Genomic DNA, 14063 nt, shown 5'->3' with positions numbered 1-14063 from the left:
CCCTCCCCCCACCCTGTGCCCGCCCCTGCACTAGAATCATGACAAGGTTCCACTTGTCTTCACATTCCAACTTGCTCCCACTCTAACCGCTCTGTCCATGGCTTCCAGCCATGCTGTAATGAACTTCACCGCCAGTTTAGGAACAACACCTCATCTTTCGATTAGGCATTTTACAGCCTCCCAGGCTCAATATTAAGTTCAACTATTTCAGAAGGCAGCCTCTGCCCCAATTTTATTTTTCCTTGGCGGGTTTTGGTTTTACTTTCACTTTTCTTTATTCTTAGCTTTCAGATGGCAGCTGTTCATCATTCTGTCATTAACACCTCATCTAGATACATATTTTTGTTTCCTTAATTGTCCTATTACCACTCACTTTAAAGAAACTGTAATGCAGCAATCAGGGTTTTCTGTTTGATCTCTGACTCATTACAAATGACTTAGGCAGGTAATTGTACACTCCAACTCATAAAGAGCAAAGACTATTAATTGGGGGTACTGAACCTGACCAAAAAAAAAACTGACAGTTAAAACCTCCAAATGTCATTACCAGTACTTGAGGCACCCAGAGAGAGCTAATTTCAGCATGAGTACCTGTAAGGACTCCATCCCATTCTCTCAGTTCCTTTGCCTCCGTCGCATCTGTTCTGATCATGCCACTTTCAAAAACAGTTCCTCTGACATGTCCTCCTTCTTCCTTAACCGAGGTTTTCCACCCACGGTGGTTGACAGGGCCCACAACTGTGCCCGGCCCATCTCCCGCGCATCCGCCCTCACACCTTCTTCTCCCTCCCAGAAACATGATAGGGTCCCCCTAGTCCTCACTTATCACCCCACCAGCCTCCGCATTCAAAGGATCATCCTCCACCATTTCTGCCAACTCCAGCATGATGCCACCACCAAACAATTCTTCCCTTCACCCCACCCACCCCGGCAGCATTCCGTAGAGATCGTTCCCTCCATGACACCCTGGTCCACTCCTCCATCACCCCCTACTCCTCAACCCCCTCCAATGGCACCTTCCCATGCAACCGCAGAAGGTGCAACACGTGCCCCTTTACTTCCCTTCTCCTCACCGTCCAAGGGCCCAAACACTCCTTTCACGTGAAGCAGCTTTTCACTTGCACTTCCCTCAATTTAGTCTACTGCATTCGTTGTACCCAATGCAGTTTCCTCTACATTGGAGAGACCAAACGCAGACTGGGTGACTGCTTTGCAGAACGCCTTTGGTCTGTCCGCAAGCATTACCTAGACCTCCCTGTCGCTTGCCATTTCAACACTCCACCCTGCTCTCATGCCCACATGTCCGTCCTTAGCTTGCTGCATTGTTCCAGTGAAGCTCAACACAAACTGGAGGAACACATCTCATCTTCCAACTAGGCACTTTACAGCCTTCCGGACTGAATATTGAGTTCAACAATTTTAGATCATGAACTCTCTCCTCCATCCCCACCCCCTTTCCGATTTTCCTCCTCCTATTTTGTTTTTTCCAATAATTTATATAGATTTTTCTTTTCCCACCTATTTCCATTATTTTTAAATGTATTTCCATCCATTGTTTTATCTCTACCTTTTAGCCTTTTTCGATTCCTTTACCCCACCCCACCCCCACTAGGGCTATCTGTACCTTGCTCGTCCTGCTTTCTACCCTTAATTAGCACATTCCTCAGATAATATCACCACCTTCAACACCTATTTGTCCTTTTGTCTGTGACATCTTTTGGCTATCTCCACCTATCACTGGCCCTCTATCCAGCTCTTCTTGTCCCACCACCCCCCCGCCCCCTTAAACCAGCTTATATTTCACCTCTTTTCTATTTTTTCTTAGTTCTGTTGAAGAGTCATACGGACTCGAAACGTTAACTGTGCTCCTCTCTGCAGATGCTGCCAGACCTGCTGAGTTTTTCCAGGTATTTTTGTTTTTGTTTTGGATTTCCAGCATCCGCAGTTTTTTGCTTTTATCAGCATGAGTACAATCATTTGAGACTGTGCTAAGAAAGGACAAAAAAGTCATTCTCTGCATTCTTGTGAAAGGCTTTCTTTCTCCAAAGTCCAATTGCAGAAGAAACTTATGGCAGCATGTATCCGAAAAAATTCTCCTGCGTGGTTCAGTTCACTCAAGCGTACAGTGGAATGGTTTCTCCAGGGCCATGTGTGAGACCCAGGACCAAGCTCTAAAATGAATTAATGGCAAAAATAAGAAGTGGTATAGAGACGTCACAGGAAAACAGGTAGGTGATTGGTGGGTATCTCTTCCATGTCTATTTTGATTGGCCAAGTGGTTTAAGTCAGGAGACATTATTACAGCTGAAGAGTACAGTTAAGAAATTCACTTTTAAAATATTTAACATACAAATTAATTAATTAAATATATTGGAGATGGCTGGGCAGGCGATGTGTTGCAGCTGTAATATGTGGGAGATGGTGGACACTGGTGCAATTTACGGTGACCATATCTGCAGCAAATGTTGGCTGCTCGAGGAACTTCAGCTCAGAGTTGATGAGCTGGTGTCCGAGCTGCAGACACCGCGACACATCAGGGAGGGGAAGAGTTACCTGGACACTGTATTTCAGGAGGTAGTCACACCCCTTAGATTAATTACATCAAATTTGGTCGGTGGTCAGAGACAGAAGAGTGTGACTGCGGATGAGGCAGGTAAGGGGATCTAGAATTTAGCTCTGGAAGAGCCTCAGCCAATGCCCTTGTCCAATAGGTACGAGGCTCTTGCTTCCGGTGTGGACGAGGGCACAGGCTGTAGGGAGGATGAGTGAACTGACTACAGCACCATGGTACAGAGCACCATTCAAATGGGGGAGAAAAGAGAAATGTAGTAGTAACTTAGGATAGCATAGTTAGGGAAATAGATACTGTTCTCTGAAGCAAAGACAGAGAGTCCTGAAAGCTGTGTTGCCTACCTGGTGCCAAGGTTAAGGACATCTCTTCTGGGCTGGAGAGGAACTTGGAGTGGGCGGGGAAGGATCCAGTTGTCGTGCCCCACTAGGTACTAACAACATAGGTAGGACTAGGAAACAGGTTCTGCTGAGGGACTATGAGCAGCTCAGGGCTAAATTAAAAAGCAGAACCACAAAGGTAATAATCTCTGGGTTACTACCTGAGCCACCCGCAAATTGGTGTAGGGTAAATAAGATTAGAGCGATAAATGCGTGGCTCAAAGATTGGTGTAGGAGAAATGGGTTCCGATTCATGGGGCACTGGCATCAATACTGGGGAAGGAGAGAGTTGTTCCTTTGGGATGAGCTTCATTTGAACCATGTTGGGACCTATGTCCTGGTGAATTGTATAACTAGGGTTGTAGACAGGACTGTAAACTAATTAGTGGGGGGTAGCGTTCACTTGAAGTAAAGTTTAAAAAATCAAAAACAAACAACAGCGCAGAGGTGCAGTGTAGTGAAGAGGCGAACGATAACGAAAGTGTGACAGGAAGGGGCAGAAAATATAAGCAGCAGAGTGCAGCAGAAATTAGAAACAGAATAAGTGATAATGATAAAAAGTCAAAGCTTAAGGCTCTTTATCTGAATGCATACAGCATTTGTAACAAGATAGATGAGTTGACGGCACAAATAGAAATAAACGGATATGACTTGATCGCTATTACTGAAACATGGTTGCAGGGTGACCAAGACTTGGATCTCAATATTCAAGGGTATTCGACGTTCTGGAAAAATAGGCAAAAAGGAAAAGGAGGTGGGGTAGCTTTGTTAATAAAGGAAGGTATCAGTGCGGTGGTGAGTAGTGATATAGGTGCAATAGATCGTGATGTGGAATCAATTTGGGTAGAAATAAGGAATAGCAAGTGGAAGAAGTTATGGGTGGGAGTCGTCTATAGGCCCCTGAAGAGTTGCCTCACTGTAGGATAAAGTATAAATCGGGAAATAATGGAGGCATGTAAGAAGGGTGCTACAATTGTCATGGGCAATTTTAATCTGCATATTGACTGAAGGAATCAGATTGGCAGGGGAACATGGAAGACGAATTTGTAGACTGCATCAGGAATTGTTTCTTAGAGCAATACATTGCAGAACCTACTTGGGAACAGGCTATTTTAGATCTAGTAATGTGTAATAAGGTAGGATTAATAAGACATCTCATAGTTAAGGATCCTCTAGGGTGTAGTGATCACAACATGGTAGAATTTCAAATTCAGTTTGAGGGCGAGCGACTCGGGTCTCAAACCAGTGTCCTCAATTTAAATAAGGGCAATTACAGAAGTATGAAGAAAGAGCTGTCTAAAGCGGGTTAAGAAAATAGACTAAGCGGAAGGTCAGTGGATGAGCAATGGCAGCCATTTAAGCAGATATTTCATAACGTCAGCAAAGATTTATCCCGGTTAAAAAGAAGGACTCGATGATAAGGATGAACTACCTATGGTTAACAAAGGCGTTCAAGGAGAGTATCCAATCAAAAACTAAGGCATACAAAGCAGTGAAAATCAATGGTAGGCCAGAAGATTGGGAATTTTTTAGGAACCAGCAGCAGATGGCTAAAAAGCTAATAAAGAGGGAGAAAGTTAGGAAAATGCTGGAGTCCATTATTAAGGGAGAAATAACAGGAACTTTAGAAAAGCTTAAAGCAGTCAAACCAAGTCAACATAGTTTTGTGAAAGGGAATTCATGTTTGACAAATTTACTAGAATTCTTTGAGGATATAACAAGCAGTGTTGATAAACAGGAACCACTAGATGTAGTGTATTTGGATTTCCAGAGGGCATTCGATAAGGTGCCGCATAAAAGGTTATTGCACAAGATAGGAGCTCACAGTATTGGGGTTAATGTATTAACATGGATTAAGGATTGGTTAACACACACAAGACAGAGAATCAGGATTAATGGGTCTTTTTCAGGTTGGAAAGACATAACTAGTGGAGTGCCGCAAGGATCAGTCCTCGGGCCTCAATTATTTACTATCTATATTAATGACTTGAAGGAGGGGGCAGAGTGTAATGTATCCAGATTTGCTGTCGATACAAAAATAGGTGGGAGAGCATGTTGTAACGAGGACATAAGGAATCTGCAAGGTGATATAGACAGGTTGAGTGAGTGGGCAAAAACTTGGCAGATGGAGTTTAATGTAGGAAAGTGTGAGGTCATGCACTTTGGTAGGAAGAATCAAAAGGCAGACTATTATTTAAATGGAGAGAGACTCCAAAAAAGTGCAGCACGGAGGGATCTGGGTGTTCTTGTGCATGAAACGCAAAGTTAACGTGTAGGTGCAGCAAGTAATTAAGGCGGCAAATGAATTTTGGAATGTATTGCTAGGGGGTTGAAGCTTAAAAATAGGGAAGTCTTGTTACAACTGTACAGGGTGTTGGTGAGGCCACACCTGGAGTACTGTGTACAGTTTTGGTCCCGATATTTAAGAAAGGATATACTGGCATTGGAGGCAGTTCAAAAGAGATTCACTAGGCTGATTCCTGGGATGAAGGGCTTGACTTATCAAGAATGGCTAAATAGGTTAGGCCTTTATTCATTAGAGTTTAGAAGAAAGAGGGGTGATTTTATTGAAACGTACAAGTTTCTGAGGGGGCTTGACAGGGTAGATGTTGAGAAGATGTTTCCACTAGTGGGGGAGTCTCGAACTAGGGGACATGGTTACAGAATAAGGGGCACTCATTTAAAACTGAGATGCAAAAGAATTTCTTCTCTCAGATGGTAGTGAATGTCTGGAATTCTCTACCCCAAAGAGTTGTGGGGGCTAGGTCACTGAGAGTATTTAAAGAGGAGGTAGATAGATTTTTTGAAATATCAGGGAGTGGAGGACTATGAGGAGCTGGCACAAAAGAGGAGTTGAGGCCTGGGGCAGATCAGCCATGATCTTATTGAATGGCGGGGCAGGCTTGAAGGGCCAAATGGCCTACTCCTGCTCCTATTTCTTATGTTCTTATGTTTGTTATGACTGAGAACTCAGTATATTCTGATCAGTTCCTCTTTAGGAGGGTGTTAGTCTCATGGCAGGCAAAAGACTTTTCCAAAGTTCCTCACTTGAATACTTGGATTAAACAATTGATGATGAGTAAACCTGAGACATTACACTGCATTTGGTCATCTCAAATAAACATGTGGCTGGCACACTACACATTGCTTAGTGTAGGCCCTCATCATTCTGAATACAGGAACTCGTAGATTTTGATGAGAAAACTCAGACTTGGGCTGGCTAGTGCTGTAAGGTATTATATATAGTGTTATGATATGGCAGGTTGTGATTGCCGGGCTGACCAAATCCCAAAGGGAAACTTGGCCAAGCTATCACAATGATTTTCAATTTGTATTTTATTATGAGAAGGTATGCGCACTCAAGCCAGAGGTAAAGATTCCACTACGACTTTTGGAGAATTTAAATATTAAATGAAAATGTTTACAAACAAAAGAAAAGAAAACTTGAAAACACAAGATTACAGTTACACAGTTACATTTAGTCTTATAACATTTCCCAAAAGATTTCTACTTGGCTAGACTCACATTTAAACGCCCTTTTCAGGCAACCTTCCCTTTACATTCTTCAGCTATAAAACATCCAATGCAAGGCACCCATTGTTGCTGTAAGGGAGGTATTCCACAAGCTTCTCTCTCCCTCTCACTCGACAATGGAAGTCCAAGGCTTGTAACAAAACTTTGCTTTCTGGAACATGCAAGCACTTATTTGGGGTGGCTAGAAGCTGCTACTTCACAGTACACTCTTCAAGGTCTCACATGGCCACTCACCTCGTACAGCTTTCAATATTTCCTTAAACCTGTTTTTCCTTTTTCATCTTTACCTATTGTTCTCACTCCCCTTTGAAACTCAAACCCTTCCAAATATAAGATCTTACATGTTTCCATCTTGCCTTTTCCTTTGGATCAATAAAAATATGATATCCCCACTACTTGTTTAACTATGAACTCCTTCAAGATGCAAACAATTTCTTTGTTACCTACTAATCCCCCATTGAAATTCAAACAACCTCTCAACATATCTAAAAATGCAAATGTTAGCTCTGACCTATTTACTTGTCCCCACTACTTAACACCTTTAATGATTTAAATCTTGCAGTCTGACTGTCTTCAGTCTAATTAAATTAGTCTCACACAACCTACACACAGCCCCCACAAGCCTGCTTCACAGTATCCCACAGTAATATTGAAAAAAATAATATTTTCTTTACAGTAGACACCAGGAAAGAAAGCATAATCTAGTGTTCTGTATCTAGCATCATTCGTTGTAAATAGGTAAGTAGCTGCTGCTGAAGTTCTACATCTTACATAATTGTTGCTATCTTGGTACTTTGTGTCCATGCTGTGATCAGACGTACAGTGCCAATACGCTGCCAATTCTATTGCGTTATGCTATTCACCAAGCTACTTATGAGGAGCTCATTGTACTTGCTGCTTGCCTTACAAGCATCAAGCCAACACTTATAAGTTGTTTAACAATTATCTACTGATTATCCTCTTTTACGAGGAGGTAAGTAGCCTTTTGAGGGTCAAAATTGCTTCAAAGTGACACCACTGGCAATGGAAGTTCAGAACTAAATCAGTTCCCTGAAGTAAATTAGGTTATACAATAATCTGAATAAATTAAATCCATAATTCTCCAGATTTCTGCTGATAACTGACCAAACAGTATGATTCATGATCAGATAGGTAGATTTATCATTGAGAGCTAAGTTTCTTTCTATTTATGTTCAAACACAGTAAGGATAGTTCTAACTGAACAGAATGGGAAGTGACTTTTTTTTGTTCTTTGGAAAATCCAGCATTTGTTGCCCTTGGACTGGGTGGCTTACAAGGCTATTTCAGAGGACAGTTAAGAGTCTACCACATTGCTGTGGATCTGGACTCATATGAAAGCCAGACCAGCTAAGAATGGGAGATTTCCTTCCCTAAAGGGCATTCATGAATCAGATGGGATTTTACAACAATCAACAATGGTTTCCCATTGAGACTAGTTTTTCAATTCCAGATTTCATTAATTTAACCAGCTACTGTGGTGGGATTTGAACCCATGTCCCCAGAGCATTAACTTGGGTCTCTTGATTACTTATCCAGTGACATTACCATTGTGCCACCATCTTCCCAATTTAAATGTCAGTTGTGGAACAGATGGTTGGGTCAGCAGGTTGAGGGTTCAAGTCCCACTTCAGGATTTGTGCACAAAAAAAATCTAGGCTGGCACTCCAGTGCACTTCTCAGGGCTGCACTCTCAGAGGTGCTGTCTTTTGGGGGTTGGTGGTGTAGTGGTAATGTCACTGAACTAGTAATCCAGAGGTCCAGGCTAATGCTCTGGGGACACAGGTTCAAATCCCACCATGGCAGCTGGTGGAATGGAAAACTATTCTCAGTAATGGTGACTATGAAACTATCATTGATTGTTGAAAAAAATCTCATCTGGTTCACTAATGCCCTTTAAGGAAGGAAATCTGCCACCCTTACCTGGTCTGGCCTACATGTGACTCCTGACCCACAGCAATGTGGTTGAATCTTAAATGCCTTCTGAAATGGCCTAGCAAGTCACTCAGTTCAAGGGCAATTAGGAATGGGCAACAAATGCTGGCGTGGCCAGCGACATCCATATCATATGAAAGAATTTAAAAAATATATAGTAACAAGTTAAAGCAGCGCCTTCATCCAAACTTGGTGGCCTCTAAATTTTGGCTGTGCAAACGTGTGCCCAATCTCTGGAAGTAGGTAAGTGTGATTTGACCCTATGGGGAAAGATGTGTACTCTGTTGGGAAAACACAAATTCCACAATTGCTTTCTCAGTAACTTTTGTTTGGAAACTCATAAACATTGTGATGGAGATCCATTAATGTCACAAACTTGAGGCATTGCTCAGGATCATGGTTCTTGATAAATTGTTGGTCGAGAACCCTGTTGTGGCTAATGATCTTGATGTCATTGTACAACAGGTTAAGTATTAGGATCAGTCCTAAATCCATTTTCTCATTACGTAGACAAGTGAAATTCTTCGAAGTTGTTGAAAATTAACTATTCAGAATGATTACTGAGCTAGATCTTCAAAATGTGAATACGTTAGTACGATGTCCTAAAGTTTTGAATGCTTCAGTGAAAACCAGTGTGTGAATTTTAATTCTTTCTCATTCTTGTTTCTTTAAATTACTAGTGAAAGAAGAGAAAAGAAATCATCTTATATTGAAGTTCAGCTGAGTTTTTCAGAAGTTAAAATAAAGGATTTTGAAATAAATTTTCTATGTGTTGTTTTAAGTGACGAAATTGATCAAGAAAGCTTTGTTTTCATCAGGCCAGCAGGTAAGTCCATCCTAATTTAGGGTAAATTGAATGGTAATGTCAATCATCCCATGATTTATTTTGCAGCTAGAAGAAGAGGTCTGACTCTATATGGGTTATGTAATTAATCACAATCCAACTGAAAAATAAAAAGGCAATTTATTCATTTAGCTAAAAGGCATCAATTCAGAGGATTTGATTGCTGAATACAAATTTTCATCTGATTGCCATTACTCTCAATTTTAGTTACTACTTTGCAGAATGAATATATAGTTGTGAATTGCTGTAAGTGTGATAGGGTGCATAAACTGGGGAGTATAGTTTGGTCTTGACAAGTATATTCTTCTCAAGTGACCATCAAATGAGAGTGAAGGAGGTTGTGAAAAGTTTTATATAGTTATCTCTTAGCAACCATTACTGTAAGATTTCTTTTCCACTATAATCCTACACAATTGTTGGTCTTAAATTTTGGCTTCTAAGACTTCATTGTGCTTGAGGCTATTTTTCTAAAACTAAGACTGACTATAATGTGTCCTAATTAAAAATTATCCAGAAACTGAAGTTGCCAGCAATAAAATCTTCAGTCCATGATGATACAGTCTGATGAAAATAGCTATTTGAAATCATAAAATCTTACTAAGAACTTTACAGAATACTTTAGTAATGTAAATATATTGTTTGATGGATGTGTTTGAGTTGGTGGATCCTGCTGCAGTGGTGACCCCAGTGAAGTCAAAGATACAAAACCTTCCTGGCCTCTAAGCAATATACTTGTTTTATTATAATGTCCAAGGGTGTTTTTATTTTCAGTCCCCTTCAATGTGTCCTCCAAGTCCAAATGTTCTACAACTTTGGGAATAAAATTTTTGAGATGATGCTGTTAATCTCTTAAGAGATCTTCCCATTTTACTTTTGGTATTTGCTTTTAGAAATCAATTAAAGTCCATCAATGATATAATTCAGTCACGAATGTGTCTCATTTTTACTTGAGAATTGTTTCCAATTGGTTCGATAAGGTATCGCACATAAGGCTACTTAATAATATAAAAGCCCATGGTGTTGGGGGTAGTATATTAGCATGGATAGAGGATTGGCTAAAAGAAAACAGTGAGTTGGGATAAGAGGGGTATTTTCAGGCAGGCAACCTGTAACTAGTGGAGTGCCACAGGGATCAATGGGGCCACAATTATTTCCAATATATGTTAATGACTTGGATGAGTGAAGTGAACATACTATCGTCACGTTTGCGGATGACACAAAAATAGTGGAAAAGTAAGTGGTGAGGATGACACTAAGAGTCTACAGAATGATATAGACAGGTTAAGTGAGTTGGGCAAAAACTTGGGTGAAGGAATATAATGTGAGAAAATGTGAGGTTATGCACTTTGGAAGGAAGAATAAAGGAGTTGAATATTATTTAAATGGGGAAAGCTGCAGCACAGAGGGATTTGGGAGTCCTCATGCATGAATCACAAAAAGCTAGCATACAAGTTCAGCGGGTAATAGGGAAGGCAAATGGAATGTTGGCCTTTATTTCAAGAGAAATGGAGTATAAAAATAGGGAAGTCTTGCTAAAACTATATAAGGCACGAGTTAGACCACACCTAGAATATTGTGAACAGTTTTGGTCCCCTTATCTAAGGAAAGATATATTGGCATTGGAGGCAGCCCAGAGAAGGTTCACTAGGTTGATCCCAGGTATGGAGGGATTTTCTAATGAGGAGAGGTTGAGTATGTTGTGTCTGTACTCATTGGAGTTTAGAAGAATGAGAGGTGACTTTATTGAAACATATAAGATTCTTAGGGGGCTTGACAGGATAGAAGTTGTTTCCCCTTGTGGGAGAGTCTAGGACCAGTGGGCATAATCTCAGCGTAAGGGATCACCCATTTAAGACAGAAATGAGGAGGAATTTCTTCTCTCTGAGGGTAGTGAATCTGTGGAATTCTTTACTGCAGATGGCTGTAGAGGCTGCGTCATTAAGTATACTTAAGGTTGAGACAGATTTTTAACCAGTAAGGGAATCAAGGGTTATGGGGGAAAGGCAGGAAATTGGAATTGAGGATTATCAGATCAACCATGATCTCATTGAATGGCAGAGCAGACTCGATGAGCTGAATGGCCTACTTCTGCTCGGACGTTTTATGGTTTTATGATTGCTAACGCAAATCGTTCTGCAATGTATGTCGGATTATTGGCTCTGAATTCTCTGGTTACGTTGCGGGCTGAAACTCAAAAGGATTGGCAGCAAACTGAAATATTTGTGGTTTCAGGTTGCTCTGAATCATCATGATTAAGTTTCTGGTCATGCGAGGAAAAAGTATGAGTGGATTAAAAATACGCAAATCTGCATAAGAGTTCAATTATCCCTGTTCTGATGAAGAGTCATTCGGACTCGAAACGTTAACTATGTTCCTCTCCGCAGATGCTGTCAGACCTACTGAGTTTTTCCAGATATTTTTGTTTTTGTTTCAGTTATCCCACCATTGGTGTGTTGGGCTATGTTGCTGTAGAACACGTTTTTAAAATGTTTTAAAAGTCCACACTCACAAGCAGCGGGCCCTCACGTGCAAACACATTTGAAACCAGTTACATTAGGCAGTCACATCACTAGCTAGCAAATTTTCCTTCCAACCAGTTGTTTCTAGAGCATTTCACTATCAGTACGGGGGAGGGGCTGGGGAATCGGAAGTGAAATCATCTTTCAAAACGGTATGTGCCTTCGAAAATTTTAAGCTGAAGCTTTATCAGCATATTTGCCATTGGAAGCAATTTCTTACAATAAATGAAATAAGTATTACTTTAGCCAGAGGTGGATATGCTGTGTAAATATAAATGTTAACCTTTGATGTCCCTGGCTATCGACGGTGTTGTACGATATCAGCACCATTATACACAGAAACAGCCTTGAAACTGAATGGAGGGGCACCAACCTGAGTACTGAAAATCCCCCAGACCCAGTGCAGTTATTCCAGCAAATGTAAATGGAAATCTTTCCTAAAACAATTGCGAGGATGTGGTTTAAAACGTTTTACTTGCCTTTTTTTCCCGTCACGAGAGAAGTTCTGTGCCAGGTGAGTTGTGGCGAAATTATTTCACTACTCGAGCAGGGATGAGCCATATTATTTTGCTGCCTCGCCCAATGCATTTTGTCAGTAAATGGGGCACACTTAGCCATTCATGTGCAGAACTACTTCCTGAAATGCTCCTGCCGCTTACAGGGTTGAGAGTGAAACTTGTCTCCTACAAGTAAAGATATTTTTCAAACCTTCTGTTTAGCAAGAGGATTACAGGGAAGCTTATTACATTTTCAGAATAAAATATTGTAATTAAGCATAATAGATTTGCTAACAAATATTGGTTTGTCTTATCTGTAGTAACGTAGGTTTGTTTTCTTTGTAGTTTCAAGTGTTGCATCAGATTTTGTGGTTGCTCTTTTTGTGCTGATCAGCATCATTCTAGTGAGCACTTGCGTGTACAAATTTGTAAAATCCAAGCATCCACTCAATTATGCGATCCTAAAATAAACGGAAAATACAGGTAAGGAGAAATCCTTTCATCAGATCTAACCCATCAATGATGTTGCATTACAGTTCTAAAATAAACCTAAAAAGGCAATACTTAAAGAGTTATCCAACACATATTTTAATCAAACATTTTTTAGTTTAACATTCTTCTGACTGACTACAAATATTAAATGATATCAAATCACATTCCAAGTTTAATGGAACCAATAGTTTAAAGCTGGAAGTTTTAACTCTCAGATCCTGAGTAATTGCATTCAAAAACATCCACAAATTATGGATGAAGAAATATTTTCTTTTCTCATTTTTATTTTGAACTCCTCCAACACCACCTTGTGACATTGTATGGACAGATAATCTGGAACCACATGCAGGAATGGATGGAAATGCTGAACTTCTATTCTTTTCCCTCCAGATTTACAATGAAGCATTTTGTCTCCACTTAGCTCTTCACGTTATACAAGTATTACTGTCTATCTGGGGACTGAATCATGAGCACGAGTCATTGTCCTATCACTGCACTGAAGTGATTGATGGTACAATGTTATTTTTGTCAAGTTTATGTTGGATTAATGGCTTGACTGGTTTCAACTCTAATTAATGTATAAACTAATGGTGGCGATTGTGGCCCTGATGGCAGGCCGAAAAGCCGGGGGCAAATCCACCCTGGCTGTTTCCCAGAGCTCCGACACAATTCCATGTCCATCAAATAATTAAGTGCCTGACACCAGGATTTTCCATCCCATCAAGGGCGAAGATTTCATCTCCAAAGGCTGGCAGCTCTTCAGTCGCACCTCTCAGCATTGCAGGGAGTACTGGTCCCTGCAGATACAGCAGCTAGCCAGAACCAGCCACCATGGAGGAGGCTGCAGAAACCTGACGAGGGGCTGGGGGTATTGTCACTGAGGGCAGGGGGTATTGTCACTGTGGGCAGGGGGCATGTTTAAGGGGGGTGGGGGGGTGGCCTTTACACCTGGGAAGCCTCCCTGGGCCATAGAATGCCTGATCAGGAGGCACCCCGGAGCCCATAAGGAGGCTGCCAGTTTTTACTGTGCGGCCTCCCCATATGTTGAAGGGCCACCCCGGGCAGAGCATTAGGGGTGGTGGAATGAGGCCTTTTATCAGCCACTTAAGGACCTCAGTGGGCTTCTTGGTGGGAATGCTATACTCTACATTCCCCACCTCTGACTGAATTGCAGGGAGTCAGGAAGGCAATGGGCATTTCACTCCTCACATATTCCCTGAAGATTCTACAGCCCCTTCCATGAGTGCCAGTCCGCTCCAATAAGCCTGATTAAAT

The 14063-nt window shown here is 41.2% G+C and overlaps 1 protein-coding gene across 2 annotated transcripts in view; it reads left to right on the top strand.

Annotated features, from left to right (window-relative positions):
- LOC144682834 (interleukin-1 receptor type 2-like) overlaps positions 1-14063 on the top strand; it is a 36237-nt gene that overhangs the window by 14313 nt on the left and 7861 nt on the right. The window contains exons 4-5 of one of the 2 annotated variants that reach the window (XM_078545604.1): positions 9117-9262; positions 12642-12779. In XM_078545604.1, coding sequence (XP_078401730.1) covers positions 9117-9262; positions 12642-12766 — 271 coding nt within the window. In that variant the 3' untranslated portion in view covers positions 12767-12779. The remainder of the gene's footprint in view (positions 1-9116; positions 9263-12641; positions 12780-14063) is intronic. The other variant, XM_078545605.1, reaches the window with a different exon arrangement.

This window comes from Cetorhinus maximus, chromosome 7 (genome assembly GCF_964194155.1).
Source record: "Cetorhinus maximus chromosome 7, sCetMax3.hap1.1, whole genome shotgun sequence".
NCBI classification, from domain to species: Eukaryota; Metazoa; Chordata; class Chondrichthyes; order Lamniformes; family Cetorhinidae; genus Cetorhinus; species Cetorhinus maximus.
The sequence above is the reverse complement of the archived record's forward strand: the minus strand, read 5'-3'. Positions and strand labels throughout refer to the sequence as shown.